Below are 19827 nucleotides of genomic sequence, written 5' to 3'. Positions count from 1 at the left end.
AACTTAAGGAGACTCTTCTGAAAATACAGCTACCATTAGCCCACTCACAGATGGAAAGTGACTCAACACCAGGAGGTGCAAATTCAGATGCCACCCATCTTCTCCCTCTCGGGGAGCTTCCAGCCAGGAAAGAGACGCCCATTATTATCAGAATGAAAAGACCCGATAGAACTTTCTATACTTCCTACTGAAGCCCTAAAACTGCCTCCTTTGGTTAAACTGGTATATAAACCTTTTCTTTAGTGATTGAGTGAATCATTTTTTTGTAGAGTACTTTCGCATGCCCCTGAAAGAAACTTGGGTTAGCTATCTCTTATCGACGAATCCACAGGCCCTCAATGAATAGGATGTAAACTGATAGAGGAAGTTTTCCTCCCAACAGAACCTTAGCTGGAAAAGGCCAAAGAAAAATTTTAAGTTAACTATTTAGGACCAAAGAAATAATGAACAAACACTTTTGAGATAAAAAATGGACAGTGAGATAGAACAACATGATTTTGACCTTGCCCCTCAACCACCACTGACATCAACAGGGAGACAGGGGGTGTGACACTGACTGGGCCCACCACCACTGAAAGCAAGAAGACTAAATAAAACTAAGCAAAGACAAAATAAAACTAACTAGAAGCTCCCTGATCTTTTTCTCAGAGTCTTTTCAATGTAGTTTACACTGCCTGAAGCATTAATATGTACCTCTTTACTGAATCATCTGTCTAATGAAAAATCAGTAGAAGGTATTAAGATTCTCTAATTTTCTATTGTCACAAGGTAAAATATAAAATTGGAAGTTAACAACAATAGAAGGGTGTTATGACAGAGAGGCACTTTCCTGGAATATAACTTTAAAGTCTCGAAAATAATCAACCAGTCTAATAAAGCAGGGTAATCACAAAGAGATGAATAAGATAGCAGGGCAGCATCTTTTTTAAATGCCTAAAGGATAAAAATGCACAGCCTTGCTGAATGAATATCCAAAAGGCAAGGACACACTCTAAAGTTCAAATTCAATCTAATTCTCTGCTCTCTTTTATATTAAGGCCAAAAATGAATATTAACCATTTTTATTAAGTATGACCCTCATTTTTTAAATACTAAAACCTGCTAGTGCAAAATGCTTCCAAATGTGGTGATATTTATTTTTCAATTTATGCATACAAGTTATGCAGATACAGTTATAACAGGCTTAATAAATTATATAAACCTCTATGATTTTTGCATTGAGGTACAAATTTATATTCTTAACCACTGAAATTAAGAACTTTGCAGTGTAATCTAATGCCTGTGGTAGTGATCATTAGCACAGTCAGTGTAAAATAAACTTTAAAAAGAGGTACTGTTCCCAATATGAAAGACCAGAGGCATGAAAACTGAAGAAAGAAGACATTTGGAGTTTGAATAAGAGCCAAATGTCTTGGTCAGAGTTCTTATCTAACTTAGTTTCATTTTCCTGCATTCATTTTTTTCTGACCTTTGGGTTTGGCTTCCTCCTTGTGTCTATTTTCAGATTTTAATATTCAAGATATATTTTTAAACTATTTCTACTCATTTTAGTATTTTTCCTTTTTTTAAAAATTCAAGCAAAATGAACATACAGAGTTCACCTGTTTCAGGTATACAGTATAGTGATGCAACAGTTCTATGCATTACTCCATACTCATCATGTAGTGTACTCTTAATCCCCTCCACCTTTTTTGCCCATCCCCTACCACCTCCCCTCTGGTAGCCATCAGTGTGTTGTTCTCTTTAGTCGAGACTTTTTTTTTTTTTTGCCTCCTTTTTTTCTCTTTGTCCGTTTGTTTTGTTTCTTAAGTTCCAGAAATGAGTGGAATCATGGTATTTGTCTTCCTCTGACTGACTTATTTTACTTAGCATTACGCTATCTAGATCCATCCATGTTGCTGCAGATGGCAAGATTTCATTCCTTTTTATGGCTGAGTAATACATGTGCATATATATATATATATATATATATATATATACACCCCACATCTTCTCTATTGATCTGTTGATGGACACGTGGGTTGCTTCTGTATCTTGGCTATTGTACAAAATGCTGCAATAAACACAGGCGTGCATACACCTTTTTGAATTAGTGCTTTTGTTTTGTTTGGGCAAGTATCCAAGAGTGGAACTGCTAGATCACATGGTAGTTCTATTTTTAAATTTTTGAGGATTGTACATACTGTTTTCCACAGAGGCTGCATCAGTTTGCATTCCCACCATCAGTTACACAGTGGTCCTTTCTCTCCACATTCTTGCCAACACTTGTTATTTCTTGCATTTTTTATTTTAGCCACTCTGATAGGTATGAGGTAATCTCTCACTGTGGTTTTGATGTGCATTTCCTTGATGATTAGGGATGTTGAGCACGTTTTCATGTGTCTTATTTTTAATATTTTAAATTAAAATAATTAATTTTTAATAGTTAAAAGTTTTTCTTAAATATTTCTAGTTCCAGCTTTATTAGTAACTACTGAGGAAGGATAAAAGCACATAAAATTAAGTTATTTTCCTAAAGGGATTTATAATATGGTTGAGAATATGAAGCTAATGAAAACAGATACCTCTAAACTGCCTATCCCCCAGCAGTGACTATTAATACAATGGGCAGCTGGGGAGAGACCATCAGCAGGGTTGAAAAGGTTGGGATTAGGGACGGTCTGCAGGCATACAGAGAAGCAGGGAATGTGGGGCATTTCTTAGGTGGAACAGTAAAGGTGAACAGAAGTGATGGAAGAAAAAAAGGATTTAAGATTTCAGATTCTTGCGTGGTTGGAGCAAACCTGTTTAGCTAAGCCCAAATAGAGCATCTTCTCAATAAACACATTCAGTTTGGGGAGGGCAGGTGGTACCTTCTGCTCCACTAACCTTTTTCTCCCCCTCAACTATTTTAATTTTCTTATTTATAAAAATTGGTGTCATGAAGTTTGGCAAGAACAACTCATGAAAACATTGAATTAAATTCTAAATCTTAACTCCTTTATTAGCCACTAAAAAGAATAAAATGATTATGTATGATTTAAATGTATCAACTTGGGGGAGGGACCTATTTTTTCTAATACTTTGAAAGTTTTACTCTTGAATCTGTCACTAACTTATGTCATCAATAAAATGGGAACACACTGAACGACATGACTCCTAAGGTTCCTCTATGTCCTAAACTTCTAGGAGCCTACTGTACTCCTTCCCAAATAACAGATAACCTAGTGTGATTTTTAAAGTTATTAATGATTTGAAGGGATACATGCAAACTGTTTATAGCAGCATTTATCAACAGTAACCAATTAGGGAAAGAGCCCAAATGTCCATCGACTGATGAATGGATAAGGAAGATGTGATGTGTATGTGTGTATGTGTGTGTGTGTGTGTGTGTGTATTACGCAATGGAATATTACCCAGCCATCAAAAGGAATGAAATCTTGCCTTTTGAAATGATGTGGTTGGAACTAAAGAGTATTATGCTAAGTGAAATAATCACTCAGAGAAATACCATATAATTTCATTCATATGTGGAATTTAAGAAACAAAACAAATGGACATTGGAGGAAAAAAAGAGAAGCAAACCAAGAAACAGACTCTTAACTACAGAGAACAAACTGAGGGTTGTTGGAGGGGAAGTGGGTGGGGGATGGGGTAACATTGTGATGGGGATTAGGGAGGGCAATTTTTGTGATGAGCACTGGGTGCTGATGAACCACTAAATTCTACTCCAGAAACCAATATTGCACAGCATGTTAAAAAACTGGAATTAAAATAAAAATTTGGAGGAAAAAAAAATAAAGTTCTTGTAGGAGATGTCAAATGATAGATTTTGAAATAATACTTACATTTTGGCCCACTTATCTAGTTCTTCTTCCAGATATGTTTTAACCATTTTTGGTTGAAGGCCAAGAGAATTTCCCAAGAAATAGATGGCGTTTTCATCTTTATTCACTAAAGATAAATCAACTGAAACAGAAAGAAATGAAAAAAGTGTTTATTCAATTAATTAACCTCTTTCATTTGGCATTGCTAATCCAGTACAACTAATTAATATAACTAACACCAATATGGATAATAAATAACTTATAATTCCTCCCAAGGATAACATCAAGATTTCAGAAAAATAATCTTTCACACTTGTATTTAAAAATTTTTATTTACAGAGACTTTTGTTGAGATCTCTTACTTATTGTGTGCCGACAAGAAATCTAAATTAGCAACTATTCCTAATCACAAACAAACGAAGGTAACAGAAAAAAGTCAGAAATGGAATTTTTATAGGAAGTTTATCATCAGCCCGTCTAGTCATACCAGAAGGTTACCAGAGTCCAGGCACATTCTAAACCTCTGTAATAAATGGTGTTGTAGATAAGGCAAATAAAAAATATCTAAGTGAGTATTTACATATCTGAAGTAGATATATTGGATTTTTTTCACTCTATATCTCTATACACATAATACTAATACACATACACAGGTAGATTGTTCTCTGTATCTATGTCTTATTCTAATAAATCAGAATTTTGGTGATTTGTCTATCTTACAACTCTCTGTTGACAACAACAAATGCAGTTTTATTAGCAAATCAATCCATGTTTGAAGATGAAACATGTTCCGTGCATGTCAGCCCCATCAATGACCCAGCATGAGGAGCCAATCACCCAGATTCTGCTCCCATTTTCTTGTCTTGTTCCTTCACTGCTGACAGCTTTTACAGACAAATACATAGTGGGATGCTTGTATTTAGAAAGACATTTTTAAAGTATGTTCAGTATGAAAGAAAAGCAGAATTGTAAACTAAATTATCTTGTCCCTTGCCAGACAAAGTATGGCTCCCCATCTCCTTTCACTACATTTCTCTAACTTGGTTAAGTTGTTTGTTTAAAAAGTCTCAAAGCCCATCAAATGGTATTATGTGAGAATTCAATTGGCATTATGTAATGTGACAGAACAGAGTAACCAGAAAATGTATTTTATAAACTCCACAAGAATAAAGAGAGAGCTTACCACTCTCCACCTTAGTCCCACTGGATCTGTGTAACATGAAAGATAAGCAGCCCTGGCTTGTCTCATGCCAGAAAAATGGTTAAGTTAAGTTATTAAAAGCTGTTCTTGTCAGTGTTGGGGGTGCAGGGCTGCACACACTAAACCAAAATATAGCACCTTGACCTACTGAGTATTAAGCTGAGGGAATTTGAGAAACTGCATGTGTAAGAAAGACTTTCCCACCATTCCCCAGGAAGCAGGTCATAAAACCCTCATGTGAGAGGTGCCCTCCCTACACGTCTCCATCTCCAAGACACTGAGAGGAAGGCAAGAAAATAGGCCTTAACTGTTTCCCCCAGTTTACCACACTCAGTTCATATCCTTTGTTATCTTGTCACATTTTTCCCATTAACGTCAACTCTTCATCAAACCTAGCATTAAAAATTCAGGTGTAATTGCTTGTTTGGGTCTTCATTTCCTTTTGAAGTCTCCCCTCTCATGTAAAACTCGTATTTTAAAATAAAAATTATATGCTTTTATCTTGTTAATTTGTCTTTTGTTACAGGCTTTGGCCTAGCACTTAGAAAGGTAGAGACAAAGTCTTCCTTCCTTCCCTAGAGCGGAGTAGCCTGTTAACAGAAAACAAGGAAGAGGCCTCCAAGGGTTGAAGGAAAAGCACGTGAACCAAGTTAATGCAACTGCTTTCCATAGGACTGAGAGACTCAAAGAATATATCCTCTCCAGCTGGCTCCACTGAAGATCCCAGGCCTGCCAAAAGTGGCTTTGCAGGTGTGTTTGGGGACGAGGTAAGGTAAGAGACTGGTGGGAAGGAGAGGCGGCTGCCGGGGAAGCCACCTGCCCTCTAATGGCCATAGAGGCTCGGGAAAGGGGGACCAAAAGAGTTCATCTTTACCTCACAAACCTCGTCCTTGGATACCAACACACCCCCAAATATTTGCAGACCCCTAGGAAGAGAGAAGGGAAATCCCTAAATAAAGGGATGAAAATTTTCCATCCGATCTGGTAGGTGTCTAATTTGATTCCATTTTTTAAAAATGCAAAACTATACCATTTGTATACCTCCAGTGTGGGGCTGCAAATTATACTCGTTATTGTATATTTTAACTGATGTCACATGACTCAGATTTGAACTAAGTTATTTAAGTAAGTATAGTAACCCAGACCATTAGGAGGATATTAATGTCTTTTTAACTGTACAAATAAAAGATCCTCCTTCTCCTAGTGATCCCTCCTTCCTCCTAACTCTAAGAAACATTGGGAACTAGTTTATTTTACTGTTGGATTCTGTAGAATAAATTACGAATTCACCTGCCCTTCAAACAAGTTTTACTTAAGACACATTCACCTACCTGTGTGCTATCTCCTATAGGTCCTACACTTGTAGGTAGCACCTCTCTCTCTCTCTCTCTCTCTCTCTCTTAGAACTGCAGTAATGGTTGTTTTCTTGGGAGAAAAGGGAGCCAACTCCCCACTGAGCAGGGATCCTAATGCCAGGCTCAGTCCCAGGACCCTGGGATCTTGATCTAAGCAGAAGGCAGACCCTTAACTGACTGAGCCACCTAGGCGCCCCAGAACATTCTGTCTTTTGACAACTTCTTTAAAGCATGTTGAGGATTTGATGTTCTGCCAAAATATGTATTTTAGTAATGATGGCATTCATAGTTCTCTTAAGTAGGAGTTGCCAATTTGCACATAATCTTTTGAAATTTCTCAATATTCCTTTTGGTTTTCTCTCTTACTTCAATGGCCTTTTCACAAAGGACTTTAGGAGCTTACTGTACTCTCTCCCTTTTCAAAATAAACTTCTGTTTTATTAACACATGTCATTTTGGTGGGTCCCAAATTCTGGTTAAGTCATAATGCCTCAGGACTATAACTCCCCACCCACCAAATTCTCCTCTTTTAGTGTCTCTGTTTCTTTTTTTCAGGAAGATCTTTCTCCCATTAGAGTCGGCTGCATCCTGTTTTAGGGATGAAAATGTAGAAGTGTCTCAGTGCCTTCCTCTTGTTCCACACTGTCCTAGTCTACTACTCTGAGAATCAAACACTGAGAGGTGTCATGACTGATGTCCCCTGTGATTTTTGTGTCCAGACCAGATCATTTGCTACGTATGCTCATTTTGTCCCCTTGTAGGCAGTATCCCTAAGCAGTGACCTTTTCTAGTCAGGACAAGGCAAGCTTTTTCTGTAATGAGCCAGAAAGTAAATACTCGTGGGCCATACAATCTGTTCCAATGACCCATTCCTGTCACTAAAACATAAAAATATATACACAAATAAATGTGACTGTCCTCTCACAGAACGTTATTACAAAAAATGTTTTCTGATCATGGTTTTAATGGTCATTCTCCAAATTCTAGTACAGATTGGGCATGTTGAAAGAGTGTGTGATGAATTTCCGTTACAGTCAAGTCTCCATCTTCTGTAAATACTCTTTGAGCCAGAAATATCTGCTTCCTGTTGAGACACAGAAACTGAAGGGACCCACAGAAAAAGCCATTTTTTTTTCCCTTTTGCTCCAGCTTGTTATTGCTAGGACCTGCACCCCCATCCCACTCTACACATGCCTTGTAACGCAAATAGCACAGGTCCTCCTTAAAGGACAAAGACATAATGCTAACTTTGGAGTCTTCAAGCACAGTGGTTAACATTAATGTTCTCCAAGACCATGGACTCCAAACACCTTGACACCAAGGACCCTGGCTTCAGGGAATGAGTGCCTTATGAAAAGGACACCTGGACCCTGTCTGTCCTTTTTCTATTTTCTTGGATGCTTAAGTTCACATGCACCAGACCACAATACCCAATAAAAATCCCACACTCAAAGCAAAAACAAGACTCATGCTCTTTTCCTTCCTGAGTCTCCGGGATGCGCTGTCCACATTTCTCTCATTTATTACGTATCTTCAGTAAACTCTTTTACTTCCTGCTAGCTCATGTTTGATTTCCATCCTACATGAAGTCAAGACCCTCTTGGCTAGTCCCTTTCTTGGGGTCCTCCAACAGACCTGCATGGATCACTGTTATAAATCCTTTGTATCAGTTTCCTAGGGCTTCTGTAACAAAATCCCAGAAACTGAATGGTTAAACAATAGAAATGTATTATCTCCATAGTGCTGGAAACTAGAATTCCAAATTTAGGTGTTGGCAATTTGCCCATCTGAAGGCTATGAGGGGTGGGTCCTAGGTTTCTCAACATGACATGTCAATGCCTCCATTCATGTTCACACGTGTTCTCCACACATGATGTCTATATACTTTTCTGTCTGTCTCTTTAGTTCTCTATCTTATATAGTTCACATCCTATTAGGGCTCACCCTAATGACCTCAGTTAACCTTGAGTAAGGGACAGGTGGGGTTAGGTAGGGAGAAACAGATAGGGGGCTATGGGTCAGGCTCACAGAAATCCCAAAAATGTGAAGGTGGGGGAAACCAGAAATAGGGGAACAAACTGGTCCTAGGCCTGTGAGGTTTGTTTTTTTTTTATGATAATCACCTGTGACCAACAAAGAATAACCAGATTCTCTAGGAGGTAAGCCATAGAAGGCATTACCACTAGTCTTTGTTCAATGGTGATATCAAAAGATTATGTTAAAAGGATTCTATTTATTTATTTGACAGAGAGAGACACAGCAGAGATGGAACACAAGCAGGGGGTGTGGGGGAGGGAGAAGGGACTCAATCCCTGGACCCCAGGATCATAACCTGAGCCAAAGGTAGACACCCAATGGCTGAGCCATCCAGGTGCCCCACCTTAAAAGGATTTAAGTTCACTGGTTAGCTTTCTATAAAAGACTGACCCTAAAGGCCCTCAAGGCAACCCTGCTGGGATCCCTCTCACTCTTGAGAGCTTTTTCTGTATCTTTACTCAATAAGCTTCTATGGCTTTACCCAGCTTTACCCACTCTCCTTTGTCTGCAAGATTCATTCTTGGAGTCCGTCGGACCAGAACCTAGCTCTCCCACTTCCCACTTCAAAAGACTCCATTCTCCAAATTAGGTCACATTCTGTGGTACTAAGTGTTAGAACGTCAACATATTCTCTTTTAGGAGACACAGTTCAACTCACGACATCCTCCTTAAAGGTACATCTGGTTAAAACAGGCCTCACTTACCTCAGTCAGGCATTAAGTCAACAGTTGATGGCCATTTGTCTGAGAGTCTCCTTTTTTCTTAAAGGTTGCTGTTCTAGAGCTCATGATTCTGGAAATCACTTGATTGCTTCTGAGTAACATTTTACAGCAGCAAAAGTGTCCATCACTCTAGACCTTATGTTCTTACTCTTTTAGAGTAAGATGAACCCAGGAACAGTTTCATTTTTGCTTCTTAAATATAAATCAAAATTTCAACATCACTTCAGATTTAAAGTTTCTCCTATCCTCAGCTCAGGGCTGATCTAATTTAAAAAGTTTGAAACAAAGGAATATGTCTATTGTAGTTTTTTTTTTTTTTTTTTTTCCCTTGTTCCTGACTGTTATTACCTTTAATCCCTCCAGTGGAGTGAGGAAAAAAAAAATAGACTCAGGAAAACATTAATCTGGCTTTGGTGCCGTTATATTATTAGTAGCTCTTTCCCTTAGAACATACTTTTTGTGGGTCCTTTACAAATTCTTTCTCACTGGAGTCCTGTGCACTCTAGCTATTAACTTTGATCCTACCCGCTACCACTACCTCCCACCTCTTGACGTCATGTGTCAAGATTCTTTCTGCTGATGTTACCATAAATCTTTTCCCAGGTAGGGTCTTCTTGTAGTGATTTAAATTCTGCTACTTTTCAGTGGGGCTCACTTAACTGAAAAGAAATATACCCCCTTAATATAGTAATTGATGGTATGCTCATGAAGCTCCTTTAAATTTTGAGTTTTAACTATTCTAAAGTCTTCAGTAAAGTTGCCTTCCACAAATAAATATACTTTCCATGTTGGGAGCATCCAATTAATGCTATCAAATTTGGCCAAATATTAATCCAAGTGCAACTACATTGTTGGATCCCAGTACCAGCTGTTTTCTTTTAAAGAGATAAGCTCTTATTTATTTTAAAATTATGCATATGTGGGTATAATACTTTTTAAACTAGTTATGATAATCTACTCATGAAATGATAGTTTAAAACATAGATATATAAAAATAGAAACTCATGATCTTTTATGTACTAGTTTATCATAACAGGAGCTTTGTAAAAATAGAGTGCCTAGGCTTGACTCAGAGACTCCAATTTCACTGGTCTGGTCTGGGGCCAAGATAGATCCTTTTAAAATCTTTCCAAATAATTCCGTATATTGCCACATTTCAGAAGACCTGGCACAAGCCCCCTTCTTAAAAACAAACCAAAACCAAAACTGAGATTTCTCAAGTTTAACTGAATTACTGAAGGTCACAGAAAATACCTTTCTTTTAACTTAATATAGCAACTGGTTATTATAATTTACAATTTAATTATACCATTTAAGGTATTTTAAGACTCAGGAATAAAACACATGTGAAATCATTCAAAAGCTAGGTTAGCAGAGTAATTTAAAGTAATTCTATTTTTTTCCTTATTATATATAAAGAGAAAAAATCTAGAAGTAATCCTCTAGTTTGACTGAAATACAAAGCTAAATCCCAAGGATTTTAAAAATGACTTATTTATGTAAAGAGTATTTTCTAAAATCAACTATTTGTTTTTTATTTTTCTTTATTTTTTTAGAGATTTTTATTTTGAGAGAGAGGAGAAGGGGAGGGACCCAGACTCAGAGGAAGAGCAGGCGAAGCAGGCTCTCTGTTGAGCAAGGAGCCCATTTTGGGACTCGATCTCAGGACTCTGAGATCACAATCTGAGCCAAAAGCAGACACTTGATTGACTGAGCCACCCAAGTGCCCCTCTTTTAGAAGATTTATTTGAGAGAAAGAGCACTGATGCACAAGCAGGGAAGAGAGGCAGAGGGAGACAGACTAGCAGACTCTCCACCTAGTGGGGAACCCCACCTGGGGCTGGATCCCAGGACCCTGAGATCATGATTTGAGCCAAAGGCAGATGCCTGATAAACTGAACCAACCAGGCACCCCTCTAAAATAAACATTTTGTGAGAAGGACGTCAAGTGTTAATGGTTTTGCTTATAAGGTAGCAGTGTATATCTTTCTCATGTATGCCAAGGGGGTACTATGTGCACATAAACCAACATTAAATGGGAGTGTCAATATGTGAAACAAATCTAAATATTTCCTTTCAGGGGGCACCTACGTGGCCCAGTTGGTTAAGTGTCTGCCTTTGGCTCAGGTCCTGGGACCCAGCCCCATATCTGGCTCCCTGCTCAGTGGGGAGTCTGTTTCTTTATTCCTCCCCATGCTTGTACTCTCTCTCCTTCACTCTCAAATAGATAAGTAAAATATTTACAAATAAATACATAAGTAAGGATTTCCTTTCAGCATTGCAAATTCCTTTAGTTCATTCTATATAATTTTTGTTATCAGATTATTAGATATTTATTCATTAGAATAAGATAAGTTTGCTAACATATTCACCTTTAACTTAAAAAATAAATTTCCTTTTTATTTAAATATATTACTTTTAATTGATGTTTTTCTTTTAAACAAGAAAATTCCATATCCTGCCTGTTTCACTTCAGAAGTGGCTAAAATTTTAACATACTATTACTGTCCATTTGATAAATCTGAGCTAAGTTTTTTGTTTATTATTTTAAAAAAGAAATTTTGTTCTCAAATTTAAATCAAAGAAGAAAGGAAAAATTTTTTTTTTTTTTTTTTTTTTTTTTTTAGAGATTTTTTATTTATTTGACAGAGCAAGATCACAAGTAGGCAGAGAGGCAGGCAGAGAGAGAGGAGGGAAGCAGGCTCCCTGCTGAGCAGAGAGGCCGATGTGGGGCTCGATCCCGGGACTCTGAGATCATGACCTGAGCCAAAGGCAGAGGCTTAACCCACTGAGCCACCCAGGCGCCCCGAAAGGAAAAATTTTAAGTAGATCCTCCTTGAAGATATACAATGTTTTCACAGATTGGTGAACATGAAATTGTTGATGATTGTATTATAATCAGTAATGGAAAGCATAGAAACTCAAGCTGTGTTTGTTTATGTTTTGATTATTTGGAACTCTGGTAATGCCAAGAAGATTTTAAGCAGATAATATGAATTTATTGGTTAAAAACTGTCTAACTGTAAAGTTGTCTCAATCTAAATACTTGTGGTACTATTATGGTGGCTTTTGGTTGTTGTTATTCTTGTTGGCAATATTGAACTGAATCTTGGCAATTTGGAATACTGGTTAACTGGGATTGATGCTTAAGTCTATAAATCTCTGAGACGATAGTCCTCTGAGGAACTAGGTCAAAATTTTATAAATAAACAAATAATCTCTAGGGGCACCTAGGTGGTTTCAGTGGGTCTTGATTTTGACTCAGGGTCTTGGGATCAAGCCCTGCATTGGTTTCTGTGCTTGGCATGGAGTCTGCCTGAGATTCTCTCCCTCTGCCCTTTCCTCCAATCATGCACATGCTCCCTCTTAGTCTCTTTCTCTCAAATAAAGAAATAAATCTTTAAAAAATAAACAAACATAATCTCCAGATACAAACCAATGGGAGCCAAGGCTTAATCACTTTTATTATATGACACATAGAGTACTGCATTTCAAAATTCCCAAGGACCAGTTCTGGTTCTGGTCATCAGAATGAAAAGCTAGTTTGCTAACATAATCTTTAAAAAAAAAAAGAAAGAAAAGTTTTAAAATAAATGTTCTTTCTTTTAAGTATAGTTTAAATGTTTTTTTCTTGAACCACAGAAAAGCAGTTATTGCCTTCTACACTACTTAGAGAAATCTAAGAACCAGTTTGTCTTGGAGTACATTCTGACACACTGAACATAACTAAAACGAACTGAGTAGCATTTTAGAATTTGAGGAGTTTGAAAAATAAATGATTGTAAGTATACCAGGCAGAAGAAAACGAGCATTTGAAAAACCACCGAACTGGCATTGAGTTTCTTGTATTTTCCTTCTACTTCTGAGGAAGCTCTCAGGGCTTGTTTTCAAAGAGGGCCAGAAACTCCAAACCATGGAGTGAGTGTGAGCTCTAAAAACTCTAAGGGAAGCCCACTATCCCTATTTCTGGTCAGAGTTGTAGAGAGAATCACTAAGGAGCTGAGAGAAAGAGTGTGGGAGAGAAATCTTGTTGGTGTTTCCTTTACTCTTTCATTTTTCTGTTCTCATTCATGGTCACCATTAGTCGACCCTGTGACAGTGGTGGCAGTTATAGTGACAGTGGCTGCACAGGCACCCAAATCATGGAGATTGGAAACCCTTTTCTCTAGCCAGAGGAGGAATGGTTCTAAGAATGTTGGATTAACTCTAGTTGTTTGGTTCTCTCTGTCCTCTTGCTTCTGGGCACCAGAGGCAAGCATAGTCATAGGAAGTACACTAAAAAAAAAAAAAAAAAAAAAAAAAAAAAAGTAAGTGAAAGTCTCAGTTTTCTAGCCAGAGGAAAATGAAGATGGGTCCCTAGGAGCAGGAAATTGTTAGGTCTACTGAGAGCTTAAGAAAATGATCATATAAAGTTGTATATGAACTTCTGAGCTTACCCCTGCCTGAATGGATCTAACTCTGAACAATATTATTAACAAAATTGTCAGAACTGACCCTAGATCTTAAATTGGTGATTGTCATACACCCAGGACAGATCCAAGTAACATTGGAACCACCATCCACAGAAGGGGGATAGGAACTTGCAAACACCTTATCTGGGTAGATTGCTTGCTAAAGCAAACCAAAGGAAACAAGAAATATCAACATTCATGATTCTATTTAAAAAGACAAAGACTTATAAGGTAATATAAAAATGTCTAGAATCTAAATTTATTCAACATAAGAACCAGAACAATCTCAACCTATCTTAATAGAAAAGAAAATCAATGGACATCAACCCCAAAACAACAGAGATATTAGAATTATTGAAGACTATAAGGTAGCTATTGTAATTATAATCCAAGATGTAAGGAAAGATACTTTGAAGTGAATATAAACTATTTAAAACAAACAAACAAACAAACTGAAAGATAGTTTCAGCAGAGAGGTAAAGTATTTTAAAAAGAAATAAACTGGAACTTCAGAACTACAAAATACAATAAATGAAGATGAGGAATTCCAAAGGAAAGACACCTGAGCAAATGGCAATGACAAAGGAAAGAGTCAATGAACTTATAGGCAGGTCAATAGAAATTACCCAATTTATACATCAGGGAAAAAAAAAGAAATTTAAGAAAATGAACACTGTCTCAAGGATATTTAAGCCAATACCCAAGGATATATTTGTATTATTAAGACATTGTAAGGAACGGGAGAAAGAATGAGATGCAAAAAAAAGTTTTAGGAAATAATGATTGAAAACGCCTTAAACTGGTCAAAAATGAAAACGTATACACTTAAAAATCTCAGTGAACTCCAAATAAATGCATGCCCAGACACATTATAATCAAATTGCTGAGAATTAAAGACTAAGAAAAAGTCTTTAAAGAAGCCAAAGAAAAATAGCCCTTTGGTTATTGGGGACCAATAATTCTAATGACTAGGAGTTTCTCATCAAATACCATGGAGGACATAAATAAATAAAATCTTCAAAAATCAAAAACAAACAAACACTATGAAGGACAAAAACCAATGGAACAAAATGTTTAAGTGACTGAAAGGGAGGCATCTGGGTGGCTCAGTCAGTCAAGTGTTGGGACTCTTGATTTTGGCTCAGATCGTAATCTCAGGGTTGTTAGATCAAGCCCTGTGTTGGGCTCTGGACTGAGCATGGAATCTTAAGATTCCCTTCCCCTCTGTACCACACCCTCTTCCTACCTCCATGCTCTAGCTTTCTCTCTAAAAGAAAAAAAAAAAAAAAAAAGAAAAGAAAAGAAATAGTAAAGGAAGCTCTTTAGGACGAAAGGAGATAATACTGGAGAGAAATCTGGACTTTAGGAATGAAGGAAGAATAACAGATATATAGTAAATATCTAGGTAAATGTAAAAGACTATTTTTTCTTCTTTAATATCTTAAAATATACATTAATATACAGTTTTAAATTTTGAAAAGAATACAATGATAACATTATCTGATTAGGTTTTTAGTGTGTGGAGATGTAATATATATGACGACTATGAAGTTAAAAAAATGATGGTAAAGAGAACTATATGATTAGACACTGGTAAGTTTTTTACATCCTCTTTTACATGATAAAATATTTCTAAATCAACTAAAAAGTTTTTAATATACATTTAGTATATACTAATTATGATTAACATAACATACATATCATGTAAACTTTATATTATGTGTATTTTAATCTCTAGAGCAATCATTAATGCAAACAAAAATTACACAAAGAAATTATAATCCAAAATTCATTATATAACTTAATGTGATATCCAAAAAAATCATATGATCAAAGCAAAAGCAAGAAAGGCAGGAAGAAAAAAATGAGAAAGTGATGAACAGAAAACAAATAATAAAATGGTAGATCTAAATTTAAACTTACACTAAAACATAAAGAGTCTGAAACACACCATTTAAAATTTATTGCCAGAATGAACTAAGAAAAGAGACCTTACTATATTCTGCCTATAGTCTATTTTTCAATTGTAATGATATAGATAGGTTAAAAATTAAAAGGTGTAAAAAGATATGCCAAGAAAACACTGATGAAAATGAACCTAGATCAGTGTATTTATAACAGATAAAGTAGACTGCAGAGAAAACAAATTACCAGGGATAAAGTAAAACATTACATAATGAAAATGTATCAGTTCAACAAGAAGATATAACAGTCTCAAATGTGAATGCATTGAACAAGGGAGTTATTTCTCCCAGTTAATGGTTTATTCAATGAATAATGATTTCAGGTTTATTCAGTGAGTACTTAAAATATTTCTTGAATCTCTTTTTTCACTTCCAAAGCATTTACTTGGATTTTTACAGTTCCTTTTGGATTTCTGCAAAAATATTTTCATCATTTCCTTAATTCTATTTGTGCTCTCTTCAATATGATTGTACTTTGTTGATGAAGTGTATTACTAATATTAATATACAATTTCATGGCTCCAAGCTGAAGTATTTTCATAGCTATGTATAAACGCAGAAATTTCAAAAATTACATCAGCGGGGGAAAAAATAAACCATGTGCATGTGCACGCACGTGCATACACACACACACACACACACACACACACACACAACTTTCTAATTCTTCAGCGACTATACTTTTGTTTGCTGTGTCTTTGCAAATGCTGTTCTCTCTGCGGGATAAGACCTCACTGGCCACCTCTACCCTAGGGTCTGCCTAGATGGCTTCCACTCACACACACAGAAATACTACAGTCCCTGCTTTCAGGGAGCAAATAGTCTAATACAAAAGGAAAGACAATATGACAAGTCCATGAAATTGCAGAATACAAGTGCAATGAGAAGTTCAGTGTATCAACAAAATTAAACTTTTAACTGAGAAATGCCCTTATTTGTTGTCCTTATAGAAATAAAATATATGTCGGGGTGCCTGGGTAGCTCAGTGGGCTAAAGCCTCTGCTTTCAGCTCAGGTCATGATCCCAGGGTCCTGGGATCGAGCCCGCGTCGGGCTCTCTGCTCAGCCGGGAGGCTGCTTCCCTTCCTCTCTCTCTCTGCCTGCCTCTCTGCCTGCTTGTGATCTCTGTCTGTCAAGTAAATAAATAAACTCTTAAAAAAAAAAGAAATAAAATATATGTCATTATTAAAGTCACATAGTCATAAATATACATCTTCTTAAAACTGGATAAAGCCTTTACTTAACATGCTAGCTTCCATTAAATAAAGGATTCCAGTTTATGCTGAAAAGCATACTCTTTCACATTTTGTTCACTGATACCTCATACTTGTCACTAACTCCTAAGCCTAACAATAGGTGAACTGAAGAGGCTCTATTATTTTACACAGAACCCCTGGAGACAAACTCCAGCATGGCAGTTTTCTATGTCAATTTTGTCTAACAGGATAATATCACAGAGTCACAGTAATAGTAGATCTTATTTGGATAGCATTCAATTTAACTTATTAAAGTTGGCTGACAATTTACTCATCTTTCCCAGGTATGTGATAAAACGGAAAGGGAATATTTGAGTATGAAAAGAACAGTGATGAGAATACTGTTGAATTAACTTTCTAGGCCCAAGATGGAGCTGCTTCTGCCTAGTCTGGCACATCAGCAAACTGAAACTTAGGTAACTTTCCTGCTCCTGTTATGTTCTGCATGACCAGAAAAGCAGAAGGTACTGTCAGCCAACAGTTGAATGCCAAGCCAATGGTGAACTCTATACTTATTTCCTTATTCCTTCTTCCCTCAAGCAAGTCTGAGTATGGCCATGGCCAATTAGATTATTTTCTACTTCTTCCTTCTTTGTTCTTTACTTTTTGTCCTATAAAAGCTTATTCCCTCCCACCCCATTTTGCAGTTCCTTGGACCCTAGGGAACAGAAATTGCCAGCTTTATGAAGTGATAAAGTTTGTATCATCTAAATTGTTTTCTTTAACCATTTAAAAAAAAAAAAAAACTTCTTGTGTAAAGACATTCTCAAGTACAATTTACTTGTAAGGACGTTCTCTGATTTAATGATCTTCTATATAAAACAAAGCAAGTTTGGTAGATGACCGGCCACTTGGGTATGGGGGTGGAAAAGGGGAGTAAAGAATTGAGTTTGTGATGATGGTCATCAAACTACACACACTTATAGAATTGTGCACTTAAAATGATAAATGATGTAAGTCAGAAAAAGACATACTGTATGGTATCACTTATATATGGATGTAAGGGCCTACTTAGCCAGAGCGACTCCATCTCGGTTAAACAGCCATTTTGTTGTTTGTGCAGTAAAACTTAAACTGACCCTGCCCCTCCCGCCCCGAAGAATTTACTTAAAAGCAAGTCTGTGAAACCGGTAAAATATGGTCGACCAGTCCTTGATAACAGAGCCCAAATACAAGGACAGGTCAGGTCAGATGGAGATAACAGAGCCCAGAATGCAAGGACGAGTCAAGCCAGGTGGAGACATCCAATCAGTAAAGCACACATACTATCTTCCTAACCACCAAAGAATGTAAACCCCACCTTTTGGGCACCAAACTTGGGTGCCAATTCTGACCAGAGTGATAGGCTAGTTCAAACAGCTACTGTAGGGTAAATTGTAATTCAATTGGCCACCCGAGTGTGACCTAACATGACTATGCAACTTTCTCTGTGTGTTACAATCTCATTGGCCACCTATATGTGGCCAGGCTCAACCACATGGCCTTTGCTCTATAAAAGCTAGTCTGTGAGGCTGGGGGTCTTCTCTCTCTCCGTAAGAGACAGCCCCAACCGGTCAGTTTGATTCTCAATACTGGCGTGAAATAAAGCTTTGCTTGACTTTCACTTTGTATCAATCTCACTCCTTTGATAATGGACCCCATCAGTGGAATCAAATAAATGATGAATGATTGAATGACTGACTAACTGGCTAAATGAATGAATGAACACATAAACTGAACTCAGAGACAGAGAACAGATTAGTGTTGGTTGCCACAGGTGCGGAGTGAGAGGTAGGCAAAAGAGGTCAAAGTAGTCAAAAGTTACAAACTCTCAGTTTTAAGATAAATAATCCTGGAGTTATTTTGTAGAGCATAAAACAAAATGGCTTCTATGGTATGGTAAATCACAACTCGGTAATTTTTTTTTTTTAAATTAAGCTCTATGCCCAGTGTGAGGCTAGAGCTCGTGATCCCAAGATCAAGAGTCACTTATTCTACGACTGAGCAAATGGCCAAGGAGTTTACTAAAACAAATTTCAAACACTGATCCAAGATATGCAAATTCAAACAAGGAAAGAAAAACTTTTGATTATCAAATGAGTAAAGATGTCAGTGAGACACTTTTTTATTTCTGGGAGAAATATAAATATAAATGGAAGGCAATTTGGACTTTGATAGGTAGGTCATAAAGAAGGCAGACGATCATAGGGGAAGAGGGGAAAAAAGTGAAACAAGATGAAACCAGAGAGAGAGACAAACCATAGGAGACTCTTACTCTTAGGAAACAAACTGAGGGTTGCTGGAGTGGGGTAGGGGGGTGAGGGGATGGGGTAACTGGGTGATGGACATTGGGGAGGGTACATGTTATAATGAGCACTGGGTATAAGACTGATGAATCACAGACCTGTGCCCCTGAAACAAATAATGCATTATATGTTAATTAATTGAATTTGAATTAAAAATAATAGAAAAATAAAATAAAAACCAAACAACAACAACAAACTTCACCTTGTATCTCTGCCAAACCAGTATAACTTATGGAACTATCCAATATTCTCTCAGAGATTTAGAAACAAAGATATTCCAAACAGGAATAATTTCAAGGAATTTAAACAAGTCCTTTCCAATATTTATGTCTTGCATGTTCCTTCCTTTCTTCCTTCCTTTTTCTCTGTGCATGCAAGTATGCGTGTGTGCGTGTGTTTGTTATTTTGGGGGTATGGTCTTTAGAATAATGTTGAATATATAAGTGCAATACCAGGGTGCCTGGGTGGCTCAGTTGGTTGAGCACCTGCCTTCAGCTCAGGTCATGATCCTGGGGTCCCAGGATCCAGTCCCGCGTCAGGCTCTTTGCTCAGAGAAGAGTCTGCTTCTCTCTCTGACCCTTCCCCTCCTCATGCTCTCTCTCTCTCTCTCTCTCTCTCATAAATAAAATCTTTAAAAAATAAGTGCAATACCAGCTGAGTAAAAATAATTTTGACCCTTTTCTCTAGCAATATCTCAAAAACTATCTAAGAGTTGGGGGGGAACTTATTTTGATAAAACTTTCTCTTAGAA

General features: G+C 37.0%; 1 protein-coding gene across 1 annotated transcript in view; it reads right to left on the bottom strand.

The window, feature by feature from the left end:
- The window catches only part of KYNU (kynureninase), a 110228-nt gene that overhangs the window by 79294 nt on the left and 11107 nt on the right, over positions 1–19827 (bottom strand). The window contains exon 3 of the mRNA XM_080799321.1: positions 3828–3948. Coding sequence (XP_080655447.1) covers positions 3828–3948 — 121 coding nt within the window. The remainder of the gene's footprint in view (positions 1–3827; positions 3949–19827) is intronic.

This window comes from Martes martes, assembly GCF_963455335.1.
Source record: "Martes martes genome assembly, chromosome: 3".
Classification (NCBI taxonomy): Eukaryota; Metazoa; Chordata; class Mammalia; order Carnivora; family Mustelidae; genus Martes; species Martes martes.
This window is presented reverse-complemented; position numbering and strand designations above follow the sequence as displayed.